The sequence below is a fragment of the Hyperoodon ampullatus genome (assembly GCF_949752795.1).
Source record: "Hyperoodon ampullatus genome assembly, chromosome: X".
Classification (NCBI taxonomy): Eukaryota; Metazoa; Chordata; class Mammalia; order Artiodactyla; family Ziphiidae; genus Hyperoodon; species Hyperoodon ampullatus.
Window position 1 is genome coordinate 104,015,006 of NC_136913.1, and position 22,649 is coordinate 104,037,654.

Sequence of the window (22,649 nt, forward strand, 5' to 3'; positions counted from 1 at the left end):
ACAACTGATACAACAATAAAACTCAAAATTATGTCTTTTTACATCTAGTAAAAATGCCTAAAATAAGATAATCAAAATATATCAAAAACTAAGAATTTGCAGAAAGGAAGCCGAACAATGAAACGTAAATTATTTCTCTTTTTACATCTAGTAAAAAGAGCTTAAATAAGACAAATTATCAAGGACTAAGAATTTGTAGTTGGGATAAATAGCAGGGATAGTATTAACAATTCAGTAAAAATAGGAGTAATAGTAACGTGACAGACTAAGCTTAAACACATCAAAGGTTAAACTTACAGAACACAAAACCTAGTCATCAACATAGAATATAATAGCTTGTCACCTCTGCTAAGAATCTACTACCTGCTCTCCACTGACTGCTTAAGAAACCCGATTTTACCATGGAAAATATCCTATACTCAGATGGATGCACTATTTGCTTCCAGTCTTGCAGTCATGTACTTGATGAATGAATCATTAATTGAAAGGCTCCGTTATTTAAGATTTATTTCACAGAAAGCTAACCAAACAAGAGTTCTCATTATTAATGATGAAATTATTTTCATCGGAATTGAAGTATGGACTAAGCTTACCTTCAAAGATAATAGCTAAAACTTTATACTAAGAATAAATGTAACACTCATACAGAAACCAGCCAGCTCCAAAAAAGGTAGCTGATTTAAAAACACTACACAGCTATTCACACAAGGCTGAGAACATGAGGAAAATAATCCCATTACTTAAAATATTACTTAGTAAAAAAGTCACACACCAAAACCAAGATTCCAACTATTAAGATACTACATATAAAAACAAGACACATTCTTGGGGCTTCCCTGGTGGCGCAGTGGTTGAGAGTCCGCCTGCCGATGCAGGGGACACGGATTCATGCCCCGGTCCGGGAAGATCCCACATGCCGCGGAGTGGCTGGGCCCGTGAGCCATGGCCGCTGAGCCTGCGCGTCCGGAGCCTGTGCTCCGCAACGGGAGAGGCCACAACAGTGAGAGGCCCGCGTACCGCAAAAAAAAATAAAAATAAAAAAACAAACAAGACACATTCTCGAGCAGTACAGAGGGACACTGTTCCTAGAGAGTTCTCTTTTTCTATTATTTTTTCAATTTGGCTAATGATGTTTTCTGATGCATATTTGGGATGTAATCTATTTATCAGCCAGCTGTTCTGACCCAGTGTGGATTTAGAATTTAAAAACATGTGTGTCGGGGCTTCCCTGGTGGCGCAGTGGTTCAGAGTCCACCTGCCGATGCAGGGGACACGGGTTCGTGCCCCGGTCTGGGAAGATCCCACATGCCGCAGAGCGGCTGGGCCCGTGAGCCATGGCCGCTGAGCCTGCGCGTCTGGAGCCTGTGCTCCGCAACGGGAGAGGCCACAACAGTGAGAGGCCCACGTACCGCAAAAAAAAAAAAAAAAAAAATTTAAAAACATGTGTGGCTTTAGAGCTGTATAATAAAACATAATCTTAAAGATACCTTTTTTAAAGACTCAAGTACTACTTATCATCATCATCACTGATGACACGGTCATACAGCAGGCAGTGTAGTAAGTACGTTTTTGCAGTATTTTATTTACAAATGAACAACCCTGCCATATAGGTAGTCTCCCCATTTTGCAATGAGGAAACCAAGGCTTAAAGAAGTAACTCACCCAAAGTTATCATGAGTGGCAGATCTCAAATCTAAGGCAGGCTGAACAACTCAAAAGTCAGTGCATTTAACCATACTCCTATCTGTAGTCAATCAAAAACAAACAAGCAAACAAACAAACAAAAAACCCCATACCAAAACAACATGAACCACTGCCTCACTCTTAACAGGATTTCAAGGTTGTGGAGGAAAGATAATTTTTAAACTCAGGTACAAGTCACACTTTAAATCACTTTTAAAAGACAACATTTACTTATTGCAAATATACTCAGAACAGCACGTTCTTTTCTAGAAATTAAAAACTTATGAGGTAGTATATGCAATCCACATTAGGGAAGACTTCCATGCTTAAGCCTTAAAGCAAAATGGTTTTTCATTCATAGAAAAAAGTTCTGCATAGACATATGCCAAGTAAGTGTTTACTTCAGGGACGGGGTGGGGGTGATGAGGAGTTTGGAGAACTTTTGTTTGGTACACTACATACTTCTATATTGTTTCAATTTTAGAAGAGTACTTTTAAATTACATTTCAACCTGTTAAAAATCAAACAAGCACCTGAAATCCAGATGGTATGAAATAATTTTACTCCCTTTATCCTTTTATCCTCTTTTTTGAACTTGAACACCTCAAAATAATCTTTCTGAGAACAATCCCAAGGAGCATTTATAAAATTAAGATCAAAAACAGCAAAAGAGCTAGAAACAAATGCTTCTGAATTTATTATCACAGAAGTAGTAAAGTATTATGAAAAATGAAGAGTGAAAAGTTGTAACACTAACTTTAGGCTAAAGAAAGGCAACTGAACAACAGCAGGTAAAAATTCTGAAGTACAAGAAAGGAAAAACACAAAAAAATGTGAGCTATGAGCTCTTGAAACACAAAGGGATTTAACAGAATCAATTTATCAGGAAAAATATTTTTTTAACCCAAAAGCTCTAGAAAAGTATTCAAGGTAAAGTAAATAGGGTTCATTAGCAACTACAATCAATATGTTATAAATATGGGGACTTCCCTGTTGGCGCAGCAGTTAAGATTCCGAGCTCCCAATGCAGGGGGCCCAGGTTTGATCCCTGGTCAGGGAACTAGATCCCACACGCATGCTGAAACTAAGAGTTAGCATGCCACAACTAAAGAGCCCGTGAGCCGCAACTAAGGAGCTCGCCTGCTGCAACTAAGACCTGGAGCAACCAAATATATAAGTAAATAAATAAATAAAAATGTTTTAAATGTCAGAAATATGAAATATGTAAAGTAACACATTACTGAAATTAAAGATGCTGTACACCAGCATATCCAAAGAAACACCATATACATGCACAAATGAAAAAAAATTACCTTCTTTTTTTAAATTTATTTATTTATTTATTTTTGGCTGCGTTGGGTCTTCATTGATGCGTGCGGGCTTCTTCCTACTTGCAGCGAGCGGGGGCTACTCTTCGCTGCAGTGCACGGGCCTCTCATTGCTGTGGCCTCTCCCATTGGGGAGCATGGGATCCAGATACGCAGGCTTCAGTAGTTGTGGCACGGGGTCTCAGTAGTTGTGGCTCGTGGGATCTAGAGCGCAGGCTCAGTAGTTGTGGTGCACGGGCTTAGCCGCTCTGCGGCATGTGGGATCTTCCTGGACCAGGGCTCAAACCCATGTCCCCCGGGCTTCCCTGGTGGCGCAGTGGTTGAGAATCTGCCGGGGGCACGGGTTCGAGCCCTGGTCTGGGAAGATCCCACATGCAGCAGAGCAACTAGGCCCGTGAGCCACAACTACTGAGCCTGCACGTCTGGAGCCTGTGCTCCGCAACAAGAGAGGCCACGATAGTGAGAGGCCCATGCACCACGATGAAGAGTGGCCCCCGCTTGCCACAACTAGAGAAAGCCCTCGCATAGAAACAAAAACCCAACACAGCTAAAAATAAATAAATAAATTTTTTTTTTTAAAGTAAGAAGACCCAACTGTCTTTTAAAAAAAAAAACCATGTCCCCTGCACTGGCAGGCAGATTCTTAACCACTGCGCTACCAGGGAAGCCCCCAAAAATTACCTTCTTTGATGACAGAGTTTCTTTTCCTAAAGTAAGACTATTTGCTTCAAACACTTCACTACAGAGGTATGTGAAGTGCTGTGGTGTATTAGTGAAAGTGCCCTGGACTAAAAACTTGGGCATCTCGGTTTAAGTGCCCTGCTCTACCAATACAGGACTCTAGACTTTGGAGTCCCTGAGACTCCATTTCCTCATCAATAGAGTAGGGATGATAACTACTACCTTATCTAATTCACAAAGGGTTTTCTATAATGCTTAAATGAGATAATCCTACTTTGTAGGCTGTCACATACACTATACGAAGAAAAGATACTGGACCACATGATCACTTAAGGCCTTTCCAACTGTAATTCTGCTTTTATTACTGTACAACTCAGGAGCCACATGTGTAATATACCAACATAGCCAAATGAGGTGGGCTTATCCTTAATACCTTAGTACTACTACTGACTACTACCTGACACTTACATAGCATTATAATGCTTACAATAGTACACAGCATCATTACTATGTATTCGGCACCGTTCTGAGTGTTTGGCATGCATTGACGCATTAAATTTAAACAGCAGCAGAAACTGGTGATCTTAATTGACCTATTACAAGTGAAAAAGTCATACTGTGCCTTACGAAAAAGTTTAACTAGTGATAACATCAACTTATATTTCTATCATAGTGCTTCAAGGTGTTTTTCACAAACATCTTATTTGAGTCTTATAAGCAACGCTGTGAGGTAGATAGAGCAGGAGTTCTTCCCCCATTTACAAAGGAGGAAACAGAAGCTAAGAGAGGTTTAGTACCTTGCCCAAGACCACAAGGGTAATAGAGCCAAAACTAGATCCCTTTGTCTTTTGACTCCTAATCCACTGTTTGTCCATCACCATACTATCTCTACAACTAAAATGAATAGATGAAAACTACGAATTCTGATAAACAGAACCAACATAATTTCTTACAAAGTACTCATCAATAGAAAAATTCAAGCCATTGGATTTTTTTTTTAATATGAAACTGCTGACGCTATCATGGAAAGTAACTTCTTGAATTGGTTTTGGCAAAAATACAGTAGGTCAAAGTATCTTGGTAGCAAGAAGTCTAAATCAGGAATTGCCCCTAATTGTATATTTAAGTTCAACACTTCAAATACAGATCCATTTGTTAAGCAAAAGAAACAAACCTGAACCTCAGACCAAGTTGCTGAACTACAAACCTGCTGATCATTTTTGGGCTAAGGTATGTCTTGTAGACCAGGAGAAAAGACAAACACAAAGAACAAGAGAAAGAAATGGCAAAAGTATGCTAACAGCAAAGACGTAGAATAAAGTATATGGAGAATATCTGCATTTCTTGAGGGCTTTCCTATATAGGTAACACCACTTAGCAAGAAGTATCACAACAGAATGACATGTCACCAGAAATCATCTTTGGGATCCAGGCTATAGGATTCTATTATAGGTCAAACTTATTACAGCAAGGTACTCCTAACTGTAAATCCTAATTAGAAGGGTCCAAGATAAGCCCAATTTATACCAATAAGACTGTACCCATAGTTTATGTCAGAATATATGGTCTGATTATAAAACAGAGTGCATATATTAATCAAGAAATTGTAATTAGAAGGGAACCAAAAATCTACATAAGTGCCCATTTCAGAAAGTAAAATCCATATACATTTCACCTCAATTTACACTAACCAAATCTGGTAATCCAAGTTAATACATACCTGATAGAGTTCTTCTAAATTGTACTTAATCGAAGTACTATTCTGGATAGCTTCCACTGCTTCTTTCAGTTTCTGCCATGTTTCATCTGTGTAGTTTTCTGGTAATTTAGGCTTATCTAGATGATATGTAAAAGGTTGATAATCAGAATAATATGTAGGATATAGTAATGAAAAGATCCATAAAATACTAGTATTACTGCTCTTTAAGGGTAAATTGTTATAAGTATTATATATAACTATTAAAGTAACCATTATATTCAGGCTTAGTATAAAGAAAAAAACTTGAAATGCCAGAATACTGTGTAAGTCATTTTGACTCACCTATTAAAACTGAAGGTGAGGGTTTTTTCCTGCTATTGACTGAATTGCTTCAAAAAATAAAAATTCAAGAATGACAAGTAAAAAAATAACAATCCTGATCCTATTCCATCATGTGTAAACCAAAGTCAACATGAATTTTGTACCTGAAATGTAAAATACTGAGTGCCTACTATGTACAAGGTACTTTATAAACATCTTAATTTTCCTAATAATGTCCTAAGGAAAGTATTATTATTCCTATTTTGCAACTGAGGCTGGAAGACTCATTTAGTAAGGCTTGCCCAAGGTCACCATAGCTAGTCAATGGTAAAACTGGGATTCTAACTCAGGTCTGTTTGACCCCCTTATTTATGTAGCATCTACAGGAATGAAGAGAATCATCTTAATTCATGTTATAATTTAAACTGCGTTTATGAGCAGAGTAAAATATAAAAAAAATTAAAACATCCAAACAACTCCAGAACCTATGTAGCACTTTCAGAATGGAAAGGAACATCTTAATCCAGGCTTTAATTTAAACTTCATTGACCAGCAATGAGTATTTTTTAATTAATACATCCAGATACGTTAATAATGTGTTTTTATTTTGGGAGGGGGAGAAAAAAACCCAAACAAAATCTCTGAAACCAGTATACAAATGCTTAAGACAAAATAGAGCATATTACTGATTTCCACACTAATGCTGAAAATACAAGCATGGAGAATCTAATTTTCTCAATACTAATATTTAGCCACAAGGCACTGATCTGGTAAATATTACTTTAGTTCATTCATTTTACTTGCACATTTAATAAACATTTTAGCATCCACTACTTGCCAGTTAAGAGTGTCGAAAAAGTCAGAGAAACAGAAACACACTCAAGAGATTAAAAAGTAATTCAGCTCAGTTACACTTTAAAAAATTGTTGATTTTACATTTGCATCAATGCATTCACAATACTCTCAAGCACATATCTCAAAAACTTGAAATGAGCAAATTTTCCTAAAAGCTGCAGGTCAGTACTCTAAGACCCATTTCAGTGATTAAAAAAAAAAAGATGTAGTAATTGTTCCTATCTTTAGACTAGTGGTACACAGAGTTACTACTGTGTATACACAGTATTTTCACTTCCAAACCCTACCTTTGGAAAGAAATGAAGAGATCATAAATACTTTTCTCCAACTATTGCTTCCACAATGAGTTTCAAGAGTGTAGTATTCAACATTATGAATCTAACTATAAGTCTTCTTTGAACATGAAAAAAATCACTAGTCCTACCTGCATTTCTAGGGACTAGATAACGTGGCCTACTGAATGATAAAAATAAAAATCCCAGCAGTGCCAAGGTTCACTATGCACCTGAAATAAATAAACCTTTTTAGAATACAAATTTCTCACCTGTAAAATCCAGATCAATCATATCGATTGTCAATGTTATAAGGAATAACAGATTAGATACAGTAGGCTGAGACAAGACCTCAAAATACTGCACAGAAACACCTGGTGTCTGCTTCAGCACAAGGATACTAACCACCCCCGGAAAATGAACCCTCCACCCAAAAAGGTCCTCCCTCCACCTCACTGATAATGCATAAAACATTAGGCCACCTCTATACTGTTTAATATATTAACATAAATAGAGCACGTGACCACTCAAGTGTCACATCCTTAGGTGATTATGGATTTTGGCCTTGGTTACCTTTAAAGTTCTTGATCACTAACTTCTTAGCAGAGCCAGGCTTGCTGTTAGCAAAGCTAGAGACGGTGGTAGAAGATTTGGCTAGGCCGTTTGCGTGATGCACCGAAGCCACAGAAGAGATTAATATACTCTTATTTTTAAGTTGCTGCTGCTGAGATGTTGCAGCAGTTGGTGAAGATGAGGAGGAGGAGGAGGAGGATTCCTCAGCCATCTTCGCATCAAACCCTACAAACTCCAGGGTGTCTTCAAAACGCAGCTTCTTCTGTATCGGTACGTGGCTGGGAGCAGCCACTGAAATCCCCAGGCAGGAGAAGGACGAGGTTGAAGGGGATGCCGAATCCCTGGGTTGTAAAGGAGTGGAAGAGGAGGGAGAGGTGGAATCAAAGTCTTCTCTCTCGTTACTACTGTTACTGCCGCTACTGCTGCTGCTGCTGTTTAACTTTCTCTTCTTGGCAGAGGTGGGCGGAGTGGTGCTGGTATTACCATCAGTGGCAGATCTGACCTCCTGAGCAGCAGCAGCAGCAGCTGAGGGATTGGGGGAAGAAAAACCTGTTGGAAACATGAAAATAGCGGGGTCAACAGGCAGACGAGCATCAAAAACCTACGTTTATATGCCTGAGTGCGTGTAGGAGAGAAGGTGGCAATGCTAGAGGGGGAAGGGAAGAAAGAGAGGAGAAACACAGAGGACGAGAAGGAAAGTGAAGGGGGGGCTCCACCGGGGGAATGGGAGGGTTTGGGAAGGAAGATAGGCTGACACCAGGAGTGAGCAGAACAAGGGGGGAGAGCGAATGAGGAGGCAGACAGGTAAACGGCCGTGCCGTCCCCCTCCCCAGCTTTTCGGGCTCTCTCCCCCCTTTCTGCAGGAGCGACTCAGTAAGTCTGTGAGGCTGCAGCTCCTCCTCCTTTTCTCCCTCTCTCTGGGAGGGGAGATGCCGTGGTTGGGGGGAGGGGGGAGGGGGAGAGAACCGGAGCTTGTTATTGTCAATAGCACAAGAAGCTAAAGATGGCGCCACTTCCGGTCACGCGGCGGCGAGGGAGGGGCGGTGTTAGTCCGCGAGAGTGGGGGGTGGAGAGCAGCACTGCAGGCGGCCGGGGGGCGGGGGAGCTGGTTTGCGGGGAGGCGGCGGGAAAGGGGCCGCTGAGGCGCCCGAGACGCTCGCGCTTGCTCTCCCTCCCCCTCCCTCTCCCGCTCCCCTTCCCAGGCAGCACTCTCCTCCCCCGGCCCACCGGTTACTTCCACCCCCTCCTAAACGGTCCCGCGGGAAGCTTCGCGCCGCAACGCCCTTACCGGAAGTGACTGAGCAGACACTTTTCATAGCGCCCAGATCCCGAAGCCCCCAGGTCCGCAGGACTTGAGTGGGGGTGGGGTGGGGGAGGGAGAAGGGGGGGCAGAGAAGTGGAAAGGGAGGAGGGGGCGGGCCTTCGAGACACCTTCGGAGCTCCTGATTGGAGCTTCCCGAACGCGAGGCGGGCAGGGAGGGGTGGTGGCGGGAGAAGGAGCGGGAAGGAGCCTGAAGGGGAGGGAAGGTGGTGACGGTGAGGGGCGGGGTGAGCTAGCTGGGAAAAAAGAGGGAGGGAGTAAAAGTAAGGGAACGGAGAATGGAAACTTTGAAAGCGATAAAGGAATAAGGAGGGGTTGCAAGGCGAGAGGAGTAACCCGAAATGGAGGAAAATAGAATCATGCCATTATGCTTAGTGCTAGAGAGGAATGTCATGACGTTAAGATAGGAAAGGAAAAGAAAAAGAGCTTATATAGAAGGAAGAATGAGTTTTCATTCGGTTGAGCTATAAATTGTTTCTCTTTTATGTCAAGGACACAGCTGACCCAATACTGAGTGTTTTGATAGTTTTCTCAGTAATGTAGTTGCAAATCCTTTTACCTTCCTACCAGGAGCATTTTCTAAGATGGCTGGCTAGAGTTAAGGGTGCATTCTTTTTTTAAAAAAAATTAATTAGTTTATTTTTTGGCTGCATTGGGTCTTAATTGACGGTGGCTTCTCTTGTTGCGGAGCACGGGCTCTAGGCACGCGGACTTCAGTAGTTGTGGCTCACGGGCTCTAGAGCACAGGCTCAGTAGTTGTGGTGCACGGGCTTAGTTGCTCCATGGCATGTGGGATCTTCCCAGACCAGGGCTCGAACCAGTGTCCCCTGCATTGGCAGGCAGATTCTTAACCACTGTCCCACCAGGGAAGCCCGAGTTAAGGGTGCGTTCTAAGGCCAAGAAACAGGAAGGTAACTAACACTTCTCCCTAACACAATTCCCAGGACCAACCCCAACCCCCATCAATCATTAACCCAGTAATTTATAGACTAAACAAAGCCACTTCTTTTACCAAATCCTGGTTCATACGTTTTGTCTCAAGACATTTTAGGAGAACAATATTGGCAAAAGTCAATCTTCTCTACCAATATAGTACATGAGTGCAAATTTTAAAATGAAGTAATCCTAAGAACAAACCTCTAAATTTGGTTAAATTAGCAACAATAAACCTTGTAAATCCCCTGTTGGGAGTTTTTATTTAACCTGTGGGTATTGGCGGGGAGGGGAGGTAGGAGAACACAATGTCAAATAAAACTAAATATGCCAACCTGTTGATCTTTCTAACTGCGGAAACATTCAAGGAGCATGTACTGAAAGACTCAGTATGCCAGACACTATACCAGGTCCTGCCATCAAGAAGCCAGAGGGAGAAGAGTCTCAAAACTAATTTCTATAACAGTACTATAACAACGTACAAAGTGCTGCGGCAACAGTTGAAACAAGACATTTGAGAGAATTCTGGAATAGTCAGAGCTTCACAGAGGAACTGAGGTTTATGCTGGGTCTCAAAGAGGAAGTTTCCAAAACGACAAGAGGAGAGAGGGTGAAAGGCATCCTGGGCAGTGGAAACGGGCAAAGCAGGGAGTTGTGAAAGGGCCTGGCCTGTTTATGGAAAAATGGAAAGTGCAGTGAGGCTGGAAAGTAGTATGTCTGGTTGAAAGTAAGAAAAATGAGGCTCAAGGATGCCTGGAACATGAAGCCAAAAATTTTGGAGTCTACCCTGTAGGCTAGGGTAGACGGTATGGAGACCAAACTGGGCTTTTAAAAGCAGGGTAGTGACGGGATTATGGATGGAGTAAAAGCAGTTTGTATTGTATAGTTTGAGATGGACAAATCAGAACCCTAAGAATAAATCAGTTTTCTTAATTTTGTTTACACAGGTCCACTTTTTATTTTTTATTGTCTTGAAAAGTCCTTGGTTAAAAAGCAAATCCTCCTAAAAGAGGCACCAACTTGGGCCACTATCAGCTTTGTGCTGTTTGATGACAACAGGCTGAAAGCAAGGCTCTAATGGAACTAAGGCCCCAGGGCCACAGAGAAGAGAGATAAGAAGCCTCAAAGGGGGAAGATGGACTCCTACCTGTTTTGAATGTACCGTGTTGTTGTTCCTGTCCAAAATGAGACTGTAAACTCTTAAGGCCAGGGAAGGTATCCGAAAATATTAAACCCTCTTTTATTGTGTCTCACATTTCACACGGTGCTGAACAACTGTGTAAATTCAGAGTAAATACTTACTGAGTTGAGTATTTCATTGAATGAGAATAAAATAATGCCATGTCTTCATTAGGGAGGATTAACTGGCTAATTTTCAGGACAATGATAAAGGTCATTCTAATTCATGTACTTATATTCCTTAGAAGGGTGTATGGATGGGCCAACTGATAATGGCCCAAAGTGGTACCCTTTCTAGGAGGATTTGTATTTTAACCAGGGACTTCTCAAGACCAAAAAAAGGAAAAAAAAAAGTAGGCCTTGTTCTAATTCATGTAATTATATTCCTTAGAAGGGTGTATGGAAGTGCTAGCTATCTTAAAAATTACAAAAATTAGTGCCATACAAAGATTAACTTTTATACTAACATACAGGATAGCTGAATCCTGTTAATATTCAACTACGTGGTAGTAATAATAGCTCCCAATCTGACACGGTTACCTAAGCCCTTCAGTCTTCCACATTACATGTTAGCTCTAAAAGCACAGATACTTGACTCTTGAGCTCTAGCTCACTTTGAATGACCCAGTAGTCTAACCTACTAGTTAAGTTTTCCATGAAATATCCTTAAGTGAGTTTTGTAGGAAAATATTTTTTTCTTTTTTTTCTTAGTGATTAATAAAAATCTTCCTTTTGAGGACTTCCCTGGTGGTGCAGTGGTTAAGAATCCACCTGCCGATGCAGGGGACATGGGTTCGAGCCCTGGTCCGGGAAGATGCCATATGCCACAGAGCAACTAAGCCCATGTGCCACAACTACTAAGCCCACACGCCCTAGATCCCGTGCCCCACAACAAGAGAAGCCACCACATTGAGAAGGCTGCACCGCAACGAAGAGTAACCCCTGCTCGCCACAACTAGAGAAAGCCCGTGTGCAGCAATAAAGACCCAACTCAGCCAAAAATAAAATAAATAAATAAATTTATATAAACAAATTAATTAATTAATATAAAAAAATCTTCCTTTTGACATTCTACAGTCTTAATTTATTTTGTGCCAGGTCAATTCTCACATATTTAGCACATCTTAATACGGATATGTAATTTATGTAATTTTTTTAATTTAACATTTACATTTTGTGACACAAACCAACTTAGATATTACTATGTGATGTATGAAGACCAGGACTTTGTGTCTTTTTGGAACTTTGGACCAATTTAAAAGGAAGAAAAACCCACATGGCTTTGTAAAACATCTTTTACATCAAGAATCGACTAATTGGGGCTAACTAAATACCCAAATGTTTGCCAACCAACATTAAAGATATTCTCAGCATTAAAATACATTTTTCAAGGTTAATTCAATGAAATCACAATAATCAAGTCGTGCAATGTAGGACACCATACAATTATGGCCATTATCAGACTAAACCCGATTGGGCACTTAACATATTCCATACACAGAATCTTTCATCTGGTGAGTTCAACTCATATCTTAGAAACAATAAAACTTCACAATGCTGCCAGATGAGGTACAGTTATTATTGGCCTTCTTTTAATCAAGTAAATAAATAAATCTGTAGCTATTTATAAAGGTAAGTATATGCATAAAGGAAGAGATACAAATAAAGACAGAGGACTATCTAATGTCCATTCCCCTATTTTTGTAGGCATCTCTCTAAAAAGGCAGAGTGTAACCAGTTTCCCTTTTTTGATCATGGAGATCCCCCAGGGTGCATGGTTTGGGGTCTTCTCCAGACATCTCTGAGGAGGGGTTTGTCAGTGAATAGTCACTCCTTGAAGCCTTGTTATCCATGGGTGGGATTTTCCTTAAAAATAGGAGATACTGCTTGCTCAGAAAGATGTTCCTGCAGCAAGCATTGTTTAAGAATGTGTCCAGAAAAGACAACTGCTGGGTAAAAGCTGGTCCATGTTCTCTACCCACTTTTCGGAAGGACCATCTCTGAAGGAGGGAAATACAGAGGAGTCAAACCTAGCAGTGGTGACATAGTAAACATTATACCATAATAAGGGTTTTGTTATGCTATCAGTAGCAAGGGACTGCTAGGGGATGACCGAGGAGGCCAAAGTTTAAGCAATGATGATCCAGCTACACAATGTGAATTCACCCTTTGTCCATCCTGGAGTTGCTTTATAAAGCAAGGAACTTAATAACAAATGCTGAACCTATGGTGTTCAGTAAAATGTAAATAAATGACACAGATCTCATGTTTTTAACAAAATCATTTCTCTTCTATGTAAAGTTATCTCATCAACTGAATATTTACTGACTTGGGTACATTAACCATTAGAGTACTTATCTCCTTATCTCAGAGATTTTATCTACTGTCATAACCTGTGAACCATCTGGAAAGTAGATTTTTAAGGACCAACAGTTAGGGGCAGGCAGTTTCCCCTGGGGATTTGGGAGTGGGGGACAGATCAGTCACAGATTACTTCTTCCTTTGGTGCTGCCAAGCACTTGCTTATTATGGAGTTGCTGGGCCTATTTTTAACCTTCTGTTCACTTTATCAATGACTCTCACAGCCCTTCCACTCCCACCCTGCTTTAAGGTTTGATCTTCCAATGTCTTCAGCTTTTCTTTTTTTTTTTTTTTTGTACTTCCTGCTCAAATTTTTTTTTTATTAGTTTCTGCTTTATAACAAAGTGAATCAGTCATACATATACATCTGTTCCCACATCCCTTCCCTCATGCATCTCCCTCCCTCCCACCCTCCCCACCCCACCCCTCCAGGCGGTCACAAAGCACCGAGCTGATCTCCCTGTGCTCTGCGGCTGCTTCCCACTATCTATCTACCTTACGTTTGGTAGTGTATATATGTCCATGCCTCTCTTTCGCTTTGTCACAGCTTACCCTTCCCCCTCCCCATATCCTCAAGTCCATTCTCAAGTAGGTCTGTGTCTTTATTCCCGTTTTACCCCTAGGTTCTTCATGACATTTTTTTTTAAATTCCATATATATGTGTTAGCATACGGTATTTGTCTTTCTCTTTCTGACTTACTTCACTCTGTATGACAGACTCTACGTCTATCCACCTCATTACAAATAGCTCAGTTTCGTTTCTTTTTATGGCTGAGTAATATTCCATTGTATATATGTGCCACATCTTCTTTATCCATTCATCCGATGATGGACACTTAGGTTGTTTCCAGCTCCGGGCTATTGTGAATAGAGCTGCAATGAACATTTTGGTACATGTCTCTTTTCTTAAGAGCGGGGCCAATTTAGGTTTAAATCAGAGGTTCCCAACTCTAACTGCACAACAGAATTGCCTGGGGAGTTTTTAAAAAAACACCTTTGCCCAGGTCTGCACCTAGTCCAACGGAATTAGAATCTCGGTGAGTAGGGCCTCAATTATCAGTTTTTTTAAGAAGCTCTCTGGGTGATTCTACATAACTCCAGGGTTGAGGCCACAGCTGTAGGTGAAATAAGTACCACTGTGATCTGAATGAGGCTGATAAGCCTTTGTATTCCTTTTAATGCCTGAAATTTCACATTTATTCATTCCTTTTGATAAAAATAGCCGCCTTCTCTAGGAATCCTTTTTTCAAATGCAAATTAGCCAGGGAGACTTAGTTCCTGACCCTTTTAGGTGAATGCTTCTTGGGAACAAAGGATAATACAAAAGTCCTAAGTGCCTGGAGGTAAAACAGAACTATGTGTAGGCACTGCAACGTGGGTAGGGGAGGAAAGTTACCATCAAGGGAGGAAAGATTTCTGAGAGTACATTTTGCTGACCTCACAGTATTGCCTGGGGCCAACCCTGCTTTGAGAGGACTGCATATTTAGCATCAAGTCAAATTTGACAGCTTATCTCAGCGCCAAAATCATGTTAAAAGAAAATTTTAATTTTTTAAATAAGCAAAACAAAGAGCAGACATTGGGAATGTAGGTTTGGAGCTATCCATAAATGCCCAACTTTTGAATTATCACTCACCATATGGATGTTTCTATTGCCAAATGATCTGTTTTTCCTGATTCTATTAAATGTTCTTTATTCCCACAGATAGCATTATCTCTCTTGCCAATTCATTTGGTCATTCAACAAAAATGTATTGAGCAAACTACTCTGGGCAAGGCATGGTGCTAGATGTCATAAGGGAATACAGAACTAATACGAAATTCCATTTGCAGTTGATTTTACAGTTTTTCAAAGCACTTTCACACACAGTCTTATTTTATCCTCATAACCACACTGTGAAATAGGTCAAGTGCCATCCCCATTTTACAGATGAGAAACATGCTCAGGGCAGGAGGTTAAAATGACTTGCCAAAGTCACAAAGCACAGACTTAAACCAAACCCAGCTTTTCTCTAACTCCAAATACAGTACTTCCCATAGTTTATAATTTAGTAAGGAGACATGCCATAAAAATGTTTCAAGTAATAGACAAGTTAGGAAAAAAACGTTCAGAGCCCCACTCACCAGGAGGAAAAAATGAGGAATAATAAAACAACTCCTTTATGGAGATGAGCCAAATCACAGTGCCCAAAAGGAGCCCAAGCTTCGATTTAGTTCAGGCCATCATCAAGCACACAGCACACAGCACCAAGCAATGCACCTTCAAAGAGAGAGTGGCATTTTGATTATAGAAAATCAGTCCATTCCCTGGCTGGACCCTCAGCCAGTGGCCGATCTTCACCAAAGGTTGAATCCAGCTCCTCCTAGCCAAATCCAGGCAAACACTGAACAAACCTTGCCCGAGGACCCATCATGATCCAGTCACCGAGTATACAAAGACAATCCTTGCCCTCAAACAGTTCTCAACTGGCCTAGTGGGCGAGGCATACAACTACAGGACAGAGCAGATAAAGGCTGGTAATAGGAACACAGAGAGACACCTGCACAGCCTAGGAAGGCAGGGTGTGGTGGGGTGGGGAAAGGGTAGGGGTGGGGAGTTAAGAACAGCTTCCAGAGAAAGTAAATTTAAATCCCAGAGGGTAAGTGTGAATTAGCCAGGAAAGCGGAGTGGGAAGGAGCAGGGGGTGGGGCACAAAAAAGGGAAATGGGGAGCAAAGTTAAATCCTGAAGGTGAGAGAGAATAAGGCATATTCAGGGAATTGCAAGGAGACTAGTTCTCAGGAGTAGTTTCAGTCTTAACCAGAAACCCTGGAGTGCTCAGGACAGAAATCAAGGCAGCATCCCAGTCTCAAATCTGGTACAGCAATTCCTAGGCCTCTTAGCACTGAGCCTTACTTCTATACCCTACTTGCTGTTGGACCTGTGGCTACTGATAATAATTCTTGCTTTGAGCCACACTGGTTCAGGAATTGGACAAGTTGGGCTCATCATTAGATACAGGAGCTCAGAATCACAAAGGGCAGGAGGAGGGGGTGATGAGGCTTGGGAAATAAGATAATGAGAAAGAAATGAGATGATACAGATGCACGTATGACCGCAATGTTGGACAATGCTACAGGAATTCAGATGAACTAGAGCAGGGTTTGGGAAATGATGGCCAGTGGACCAAACTCAGCCAGCTGCCTATCTTTATAAAGAACGTTTTATTGGAACACTGCCATACTCATTCAATTACATATTTTCTGTGGCTGCTTTTGTGCTAAAACAACAGAGTTCAGTAGCTGCAACAGACCATATGGCCCGCAGAGCATAAAATATTTCCTACCTAGTCATTTACAGAAAAAAAAAATTGCTGACCCTTGCTCTTAAATAAGCTAAGTGCTAAAAAAAGTTACATGGAGAATGTTTAGTGGTGGCACAAAGGATGAAGTGATTCAAAACACGCTAAAGATTTTCTGTTCCTAGTCTGCATCACCTTTGACACAGACCTCAAAGAATGGCAAAAGAATATTCTTCGAATGACTATATTCACACAAGAAAATACTACACAGCATTGAAAAATAAACTGCAGTTACATGCATAAATCACATAAATAATGTTACATGAGAAAAGCAAATCACAGAATACATACATACAATTTGGTAATTTTTTTGTAAAGCTCAAAAATAAGAAAACTCATGGATATATAATGTGATAAAACTTAAAATATAGAAGGGAAATAATAAACACAAAATCCATGATAGGGGACTGCTTTAGGGGAAGCAAAGGGGGAGAATTTAGGTAGATTCAAAAGCATTGGTAGTGTTCTAGTTCTTAAGCTGATGATAGGTTCTTGGATTTTTGTTTTATTATTATGCTCCATAAATTACATGTCACACTTATTCTTATGTATATATTAAAATTATATAATAAAAAAATTTTTTAAGTATAAAGACAGCAAGTGGTGATCAGTTGAATGCTAGAGCATAGCAGTTTGGAGAATGAATACCTGGAAGAGATGGCAAATGACAACTAGGACTGATTTTTGGAACATTTAAGCATTTCTCCTGGATTCCCTGAAATTACTCAGGAGCTGGAGGAATCGTCCTCCAACCTGGTAGAAGAATAGACTTCCCATGGTCCACAAGATGGGGGCTTGGAATTGTTATTTGTATACTAATTATACAAATCTGAACTTAATTTGTAGTATCAGGATGGTGAGATCTGGAAGTCTACGGGTTACCTGAAAAAGGGAACAAAGACATGGAAGTATGAGGAAAATCATGGCCCATTTAAGCAAATGCAAGCATGACCATGCTGTGTGACTGATGTGCAATAGGCCTACAGGGAGGATGGTGGGAGACGAAGACAGGCAGGGTTCAGATCATGACGAACTTTGTACGGCATGCTCCAGAGTTTGGATTCGCTCCATTAGGTCATGGGTAACCCACTGAAGGGCTTCAAGCAGTGAAGGGAGTAATACGGTCAGCTGTACATTTAGAGATGTCCAGGGCTCAACAACCTTTGACTACAAAGTGAGGTGACAGCTCCCCCCAATCCCCAAAGGTAACCTCAGTTAACAGTTTGCTAATTAAAGATATTTTTCTATATATTTAGCTGTATACAGAGTTTTTGCTTTTTTAAAAAAATAGTTCACACTGTGTGAATTGTTATGTGACTTTTATTTCGCTTAATATTATATCATGGACATCTTTCCGTGTCAGTATTCATAGATTTACCTCACCATTTTTATGGGCAGCATAGTACATTTAGCCTTCTGTATCCACCAGATCTGCATCAGTGGATCCGGAGGGTGGAATGTACTATACCATTTCAGGTAAGGGACTTGAACATCAGGGATTTTGTTATTCCTGCAGGGGGTTGGGGGGAGGTGAGGGCAAGGGGAAGGGGGAAGGGGGGAGGTGGCAGGAGGGGGGAGGGGGAGGGAGGGGGAGGGGGAGGGGTGGGGCAAGGGGGTCCTGGAACCAATCCACTGTGGATACCAAGGGACAACTGTATATGGATGCACATATTCCTGTCATTTTTAAAAAATTCTAATTATTACACTTTCTTCTTGTTTCTTTTTCCCCTTTCCTTACTTTTGCTGGACTGACTGAGTTTCCTTTTTTCCTTTTTTTTTAACTATTAGTGGCTGGGAAGTTCTATGAACTATTTATATTCAATTAATGGTTACCTTTTGGTTTTGTTTACTTATACCAATGACACACAAACACATTTTTGTAAAAAAAAATACAAAAACAATATAGAAGAACATAGGATAAAAAGTGGAAGTGTCCCTTCACTGTTAAGTTTGGTGCACAGCCTTCCTCAGCATTTATGTACATATATATTTATATTTATACAAATAAGCTTTACTGTCTTTTTAAAAAATGGTATCATTACTGTACATGAAGTTCTACAATTTGCTCTTTAAACCTAATATACATTAGAGATCTTTTCATGATAGTACATGGAGATCTATCTAATTCTTTTTAAAGACTGTGTACTATTTGGTAATAAAAACATACCACATTTTATGTAACCATTCCCTTATTTTGGGACGTTTGGTTACTTCCAATTTTTTGCTACTACAAACATGCAGCAATGAACATCCTGTAACATATATCTTTGTGCATGTGTAAAAGTATTTCTGAGAAACCATATGATCATCTCAATAGATGCAGAGAAAGCTTTCGACCAAATTCAACACCCATTTATGATAAAAACCCTCCAGAAAGTAGGCATAGAGGGAACTTTCCTCAACATAATAAAGGCCATATATGACAAACCTACAGCCAACATCATCCTCAATGGTGAAAAACTGAAACCATTTCCACTAAGATCAGGAACAAGACAAGGTTGTCCACTCTCACCACTCTTATTCAACATAGTTTTGGAAGTTTTAGCCACAGCAATCAGAAGAAAAAGAAATAAAAGGAATCCAAATCAGAAAAGAAGAAGTAAAGCTATCACTGTTTGCAGATGACATGATACTATACATAGAGAATCCTAAAGATGCTACCAGAAAACTACTAGAGCTAATCAATGAATTTGGTAAAGTAGCAGGAAACAAAATTAATGCACAGAAATCTCTTGCATTCCTATACACTAATGATGAAAAATCTGAAAGTGAAATTAAGAAAACACTCCCAATTACCATTGCAACAAAAAGAAAAAAATAGGGCTTCCCTGGTGGCGCAGTGGTTGAGAGTCCGCCTGCCGATGCAGGGGACACGGGTTCGTGCCCCGATCCCGGAAGATCCCACATGCCGCGGAGCGGCTGGGCCCGCGAGCCATGGCCGCGGAGCCTGTGTGTGTCCGGAGCCTGTGCTCCGCAACGGGAGAGGCCACAGCAGTGAGAGGCCCACGTACAGAAAAAAAAAAAAAAAGAAAAAAATATCTAGGAATAAACCTACCTAAGGAGACAAAAGACCCGTATGCAGAAAATTATAAGACACTGATGAAAGAAATTAAAGATGATACAAATAGATGGAGAGATGTACCATGTTCTTGGATTGGAAGAATCAACATTGTGAAAATGACTCTACTACCCAAAGCAATCTACAGATTCAATGCAATCCCTATCAAACTACCACTGGCATTTTTCACAGAACTAGAACAAAAAATTTCACAATTTGTATGGAAACACAAAAGACCCCGAATAGCCAAAGCAATCTTGAGAAAGAAAAACGGAGCTGGAGGAATCAGGCTCCCTGACTTCAGACTATAATACAAAGCTACAGTAATCAAGACAGTATGGTAGTGGCACAAAAATAGAAATATAGATCAATGGAACAGAATAGAAAGCCCAGAGATAAACCCATACACATATGGTCACCTTATCTTTGATAAAGGAGGCAAGAATGTACAATGGAGAAAAGACAGCCTCTTCAATAAGTGGTACTGGGAAAACTGGACAGCTACATGTGTAAGAGTGAAATTAGAACACTCCCTAAGACCATACACAAAAATAAACTCAAAATGGATTAAAGACCTAGATGTAAGGCCAGACATTATCAAACTCTTAGAGGAAAACACAGGCAGAACACTCTATGACATAAATCACAGCAAGATCCTTTATGACCCACCTCCTAGAGAAATGGAAATAAAAACAAAAATAAACAAATGGGACCTAGTGAAACTTCAAAGCTTTTGCACAGCAAACGAAAACATAAACAAGACGAAAAGACAAACCTCAGAATGGGAGAAAATATTTGCAAATGAAGCAACTGACAAAGGATTAATCTCCAAAATTTATAAGCACCTCATGCAGCTCAATATTAAAAAAACAAACAACCCAATCCAAAAATGGGCAGAAGACCTAAATAGACATTTCTCCAAAGAAGATAAACAGATTGCCAACAGACACATGAAAGAATGCTCAACATCATTAATCATTAGAGAAATGCAAATCAAAACTACAATGAGATATCATCTCACACCAGTCAGAATGGCCATCATCAAAAAATCTACAAACAATAAATGCTGGAGAGGGTGTGGAGAAAAGGGAACCCTCTTGCACTGTTGGTGGGAATGTGAATTGGTACAGCCACTATGGAGAACAGTATGGAGGTTCCATTAAAGACTAAAAATAAAACTACCATACAACCCAGCAATCCCACTACTGGGCATATACCTTGAGAAAACCATAATTCAAAAAGAGTCATGTACCAAAATGTTCATTGCAGCTCTATTTACAATAGCCAGGACATGGAAGCAACCTAAGTGTCCATCAAAAGATGAATGGATAAAGAAGATATGGCACATATATACAATGGAATATTACTCAGCCATAAAAAGAAACGAAACTGAGCTATTTGTAATGAGGTGGATAGACCTAGAGTCTGTCATACAGAGTGAAGTAAGTCAGAAAGAGAAAAACAAATACCGTATGCTAACACATATATATGGAATCTAAAAAAAAATGGTCATGAAGAACCTAGGGGCAAGATGGGAATAAAGATGCAGACCTACTAGAGAATGGACTTGAGGATACGGGGAGGGGGAAGGGTAAGCTGGGACAAAGTGAGAGAGTAGCACTGACATATATACACTACCAAATGTAAAATAGATAGCTAGTGGGAAGCAGCCACATAGCACAGGGAGATCAGCTCGGTGCTTTGTGACCACCTAGAGGGGTGGGATAGGGAGGGTGGGAGGGAGTGAGATGCAAGAGGGAAGAGATATGGGGATATGTGTATATGTATAACTGATTCACTTTGTTATAAAGCAGAAACTAACACACCATTGTAAAGCAATTATACTCCAATAAAGATGTTAAAAAAAAAAGAAGGGGGCTTCCCTGGTGGCGCAGTGGTTGAGAGTCCACCTGCCGATGCAGGGGACATGGGTTTGTGTCCCGGTCTGGGAAGATCCCCCATGCCGTGGAGCGGCTGGGCCCATGAGCCATGGCCGCTGAGCCTGCGCATCCGGAGCCTGCATTGGTGTCCCCTGCATTGGTAGGCGGATTCTTAACCACTGTGCCACCAGGGAACCCCGACATATTCTTAACAATTATTTGAACTTTAAGTTTTATTAGTTTATTTACCACCAGAACCTTTTGATGTGGCTCTATTGGCAATCCCATCCCGAGCAGATGACCGTGACTTCATCTATCGTTGGGGTCTATGTGAGAAAACGGAGAATTCACTTTTACAGCTGCCCTCTCCCATATCTGGATGCTATTATGGATTCATTGACTGGTTTCCCAACTAATTTTATCCTATTTGTTTCGTATCTTCAAGAAAATCCTCACAGGGCTTCCCTGGTAGTGCAGTAGTTATGAATGCACCTGCCAATGATGGGGACACACGGGTTCGAGCCCTGGTCCGGGAAGATCCCACATGCCACGGAGCAACTAAGACCATGCGCCACAACAGAGCCTGCGCTCTAGAGCCTGCGAGCCACAACTACTGAGCCCGCGCACCACAACTACTGAAGCCCACATGCCTAGAGCCCGAGCTCCACCACTGCAGTGAGAAGCCTGCGCACCGCAATGAAAAGTAGCCCCCACTTGCCGCAACTTGAGAAAGCTGCACGCAGCAACAAGACCCAATGCAACCAAAAATAAATAAATTTATTAAAAGAAAACAAGAAAAAAGAAAATCCTCACAATTTCGGCCTACTAATCATACGTTCCCTGTTATCCCTTATGGCTATGGCTCTATTCTTATATTTATTTTTCGTCTTTCATTTAAAGCTAACTTGGGGGGAGAAAAATCACATTTGTTCAGACTAACATCTTAAACTGGAAGTCTGACGTAGCCCTTCAAATCCTATTTTGAATTTCGATGGCTTGAGCCCCCGCTGGCTGAAATGCCAAGAATTAGACTCCCCTCCAACTGTCTTGCAGCTATCTTGAGGGTTCTTCAAAGTATGAGCTCACTTGTGATCTGAACCAGGTCTCTAATTATCTTCTATTGTGGCCTCTTCAGCAAGACCTGTGGTTGTTGAGGGTCCTCCCG

The 22,649-nt window shown here is 40.8% G+C and overlaps 1 protein-coding gene across 1 annotated transcript in view; it reads right to left on the reverse strand.

Moving 5' to 3' along the window:
• The window catches only part of CUL4B (cullin 4B), a 31,415-nt gene extending 22,672 nt beyond the window's left edge, over positions 1 to 8,743 (reverse strand). Inside the window, exons 1-3 of the mRNA XM_079727284.1 lie at positions 8,701 to 8,743; positions 7,413 to 7,961; positions 5,413 to 5,528 (exon numbers count right to left, since the gene is read on the reverse strand). Coding sequence (XP_079583410.1) covers positions 5,413 to 5,528; positions 7,413 to 7,961; positions 8,701 to 8,728 — 693 coding nt within the window. The 5' untranslated portion in view covers positions 8,729 to 8,743. The remainder of the gene's footprint in view (positions 1 to 5,412; positions 5,529 to 7,412; positions 7,962 to 8,700) is intronic.
• Between the last annotated feature and the right edge of the window lie 13,906 nt (positions 8,744 to 22,649).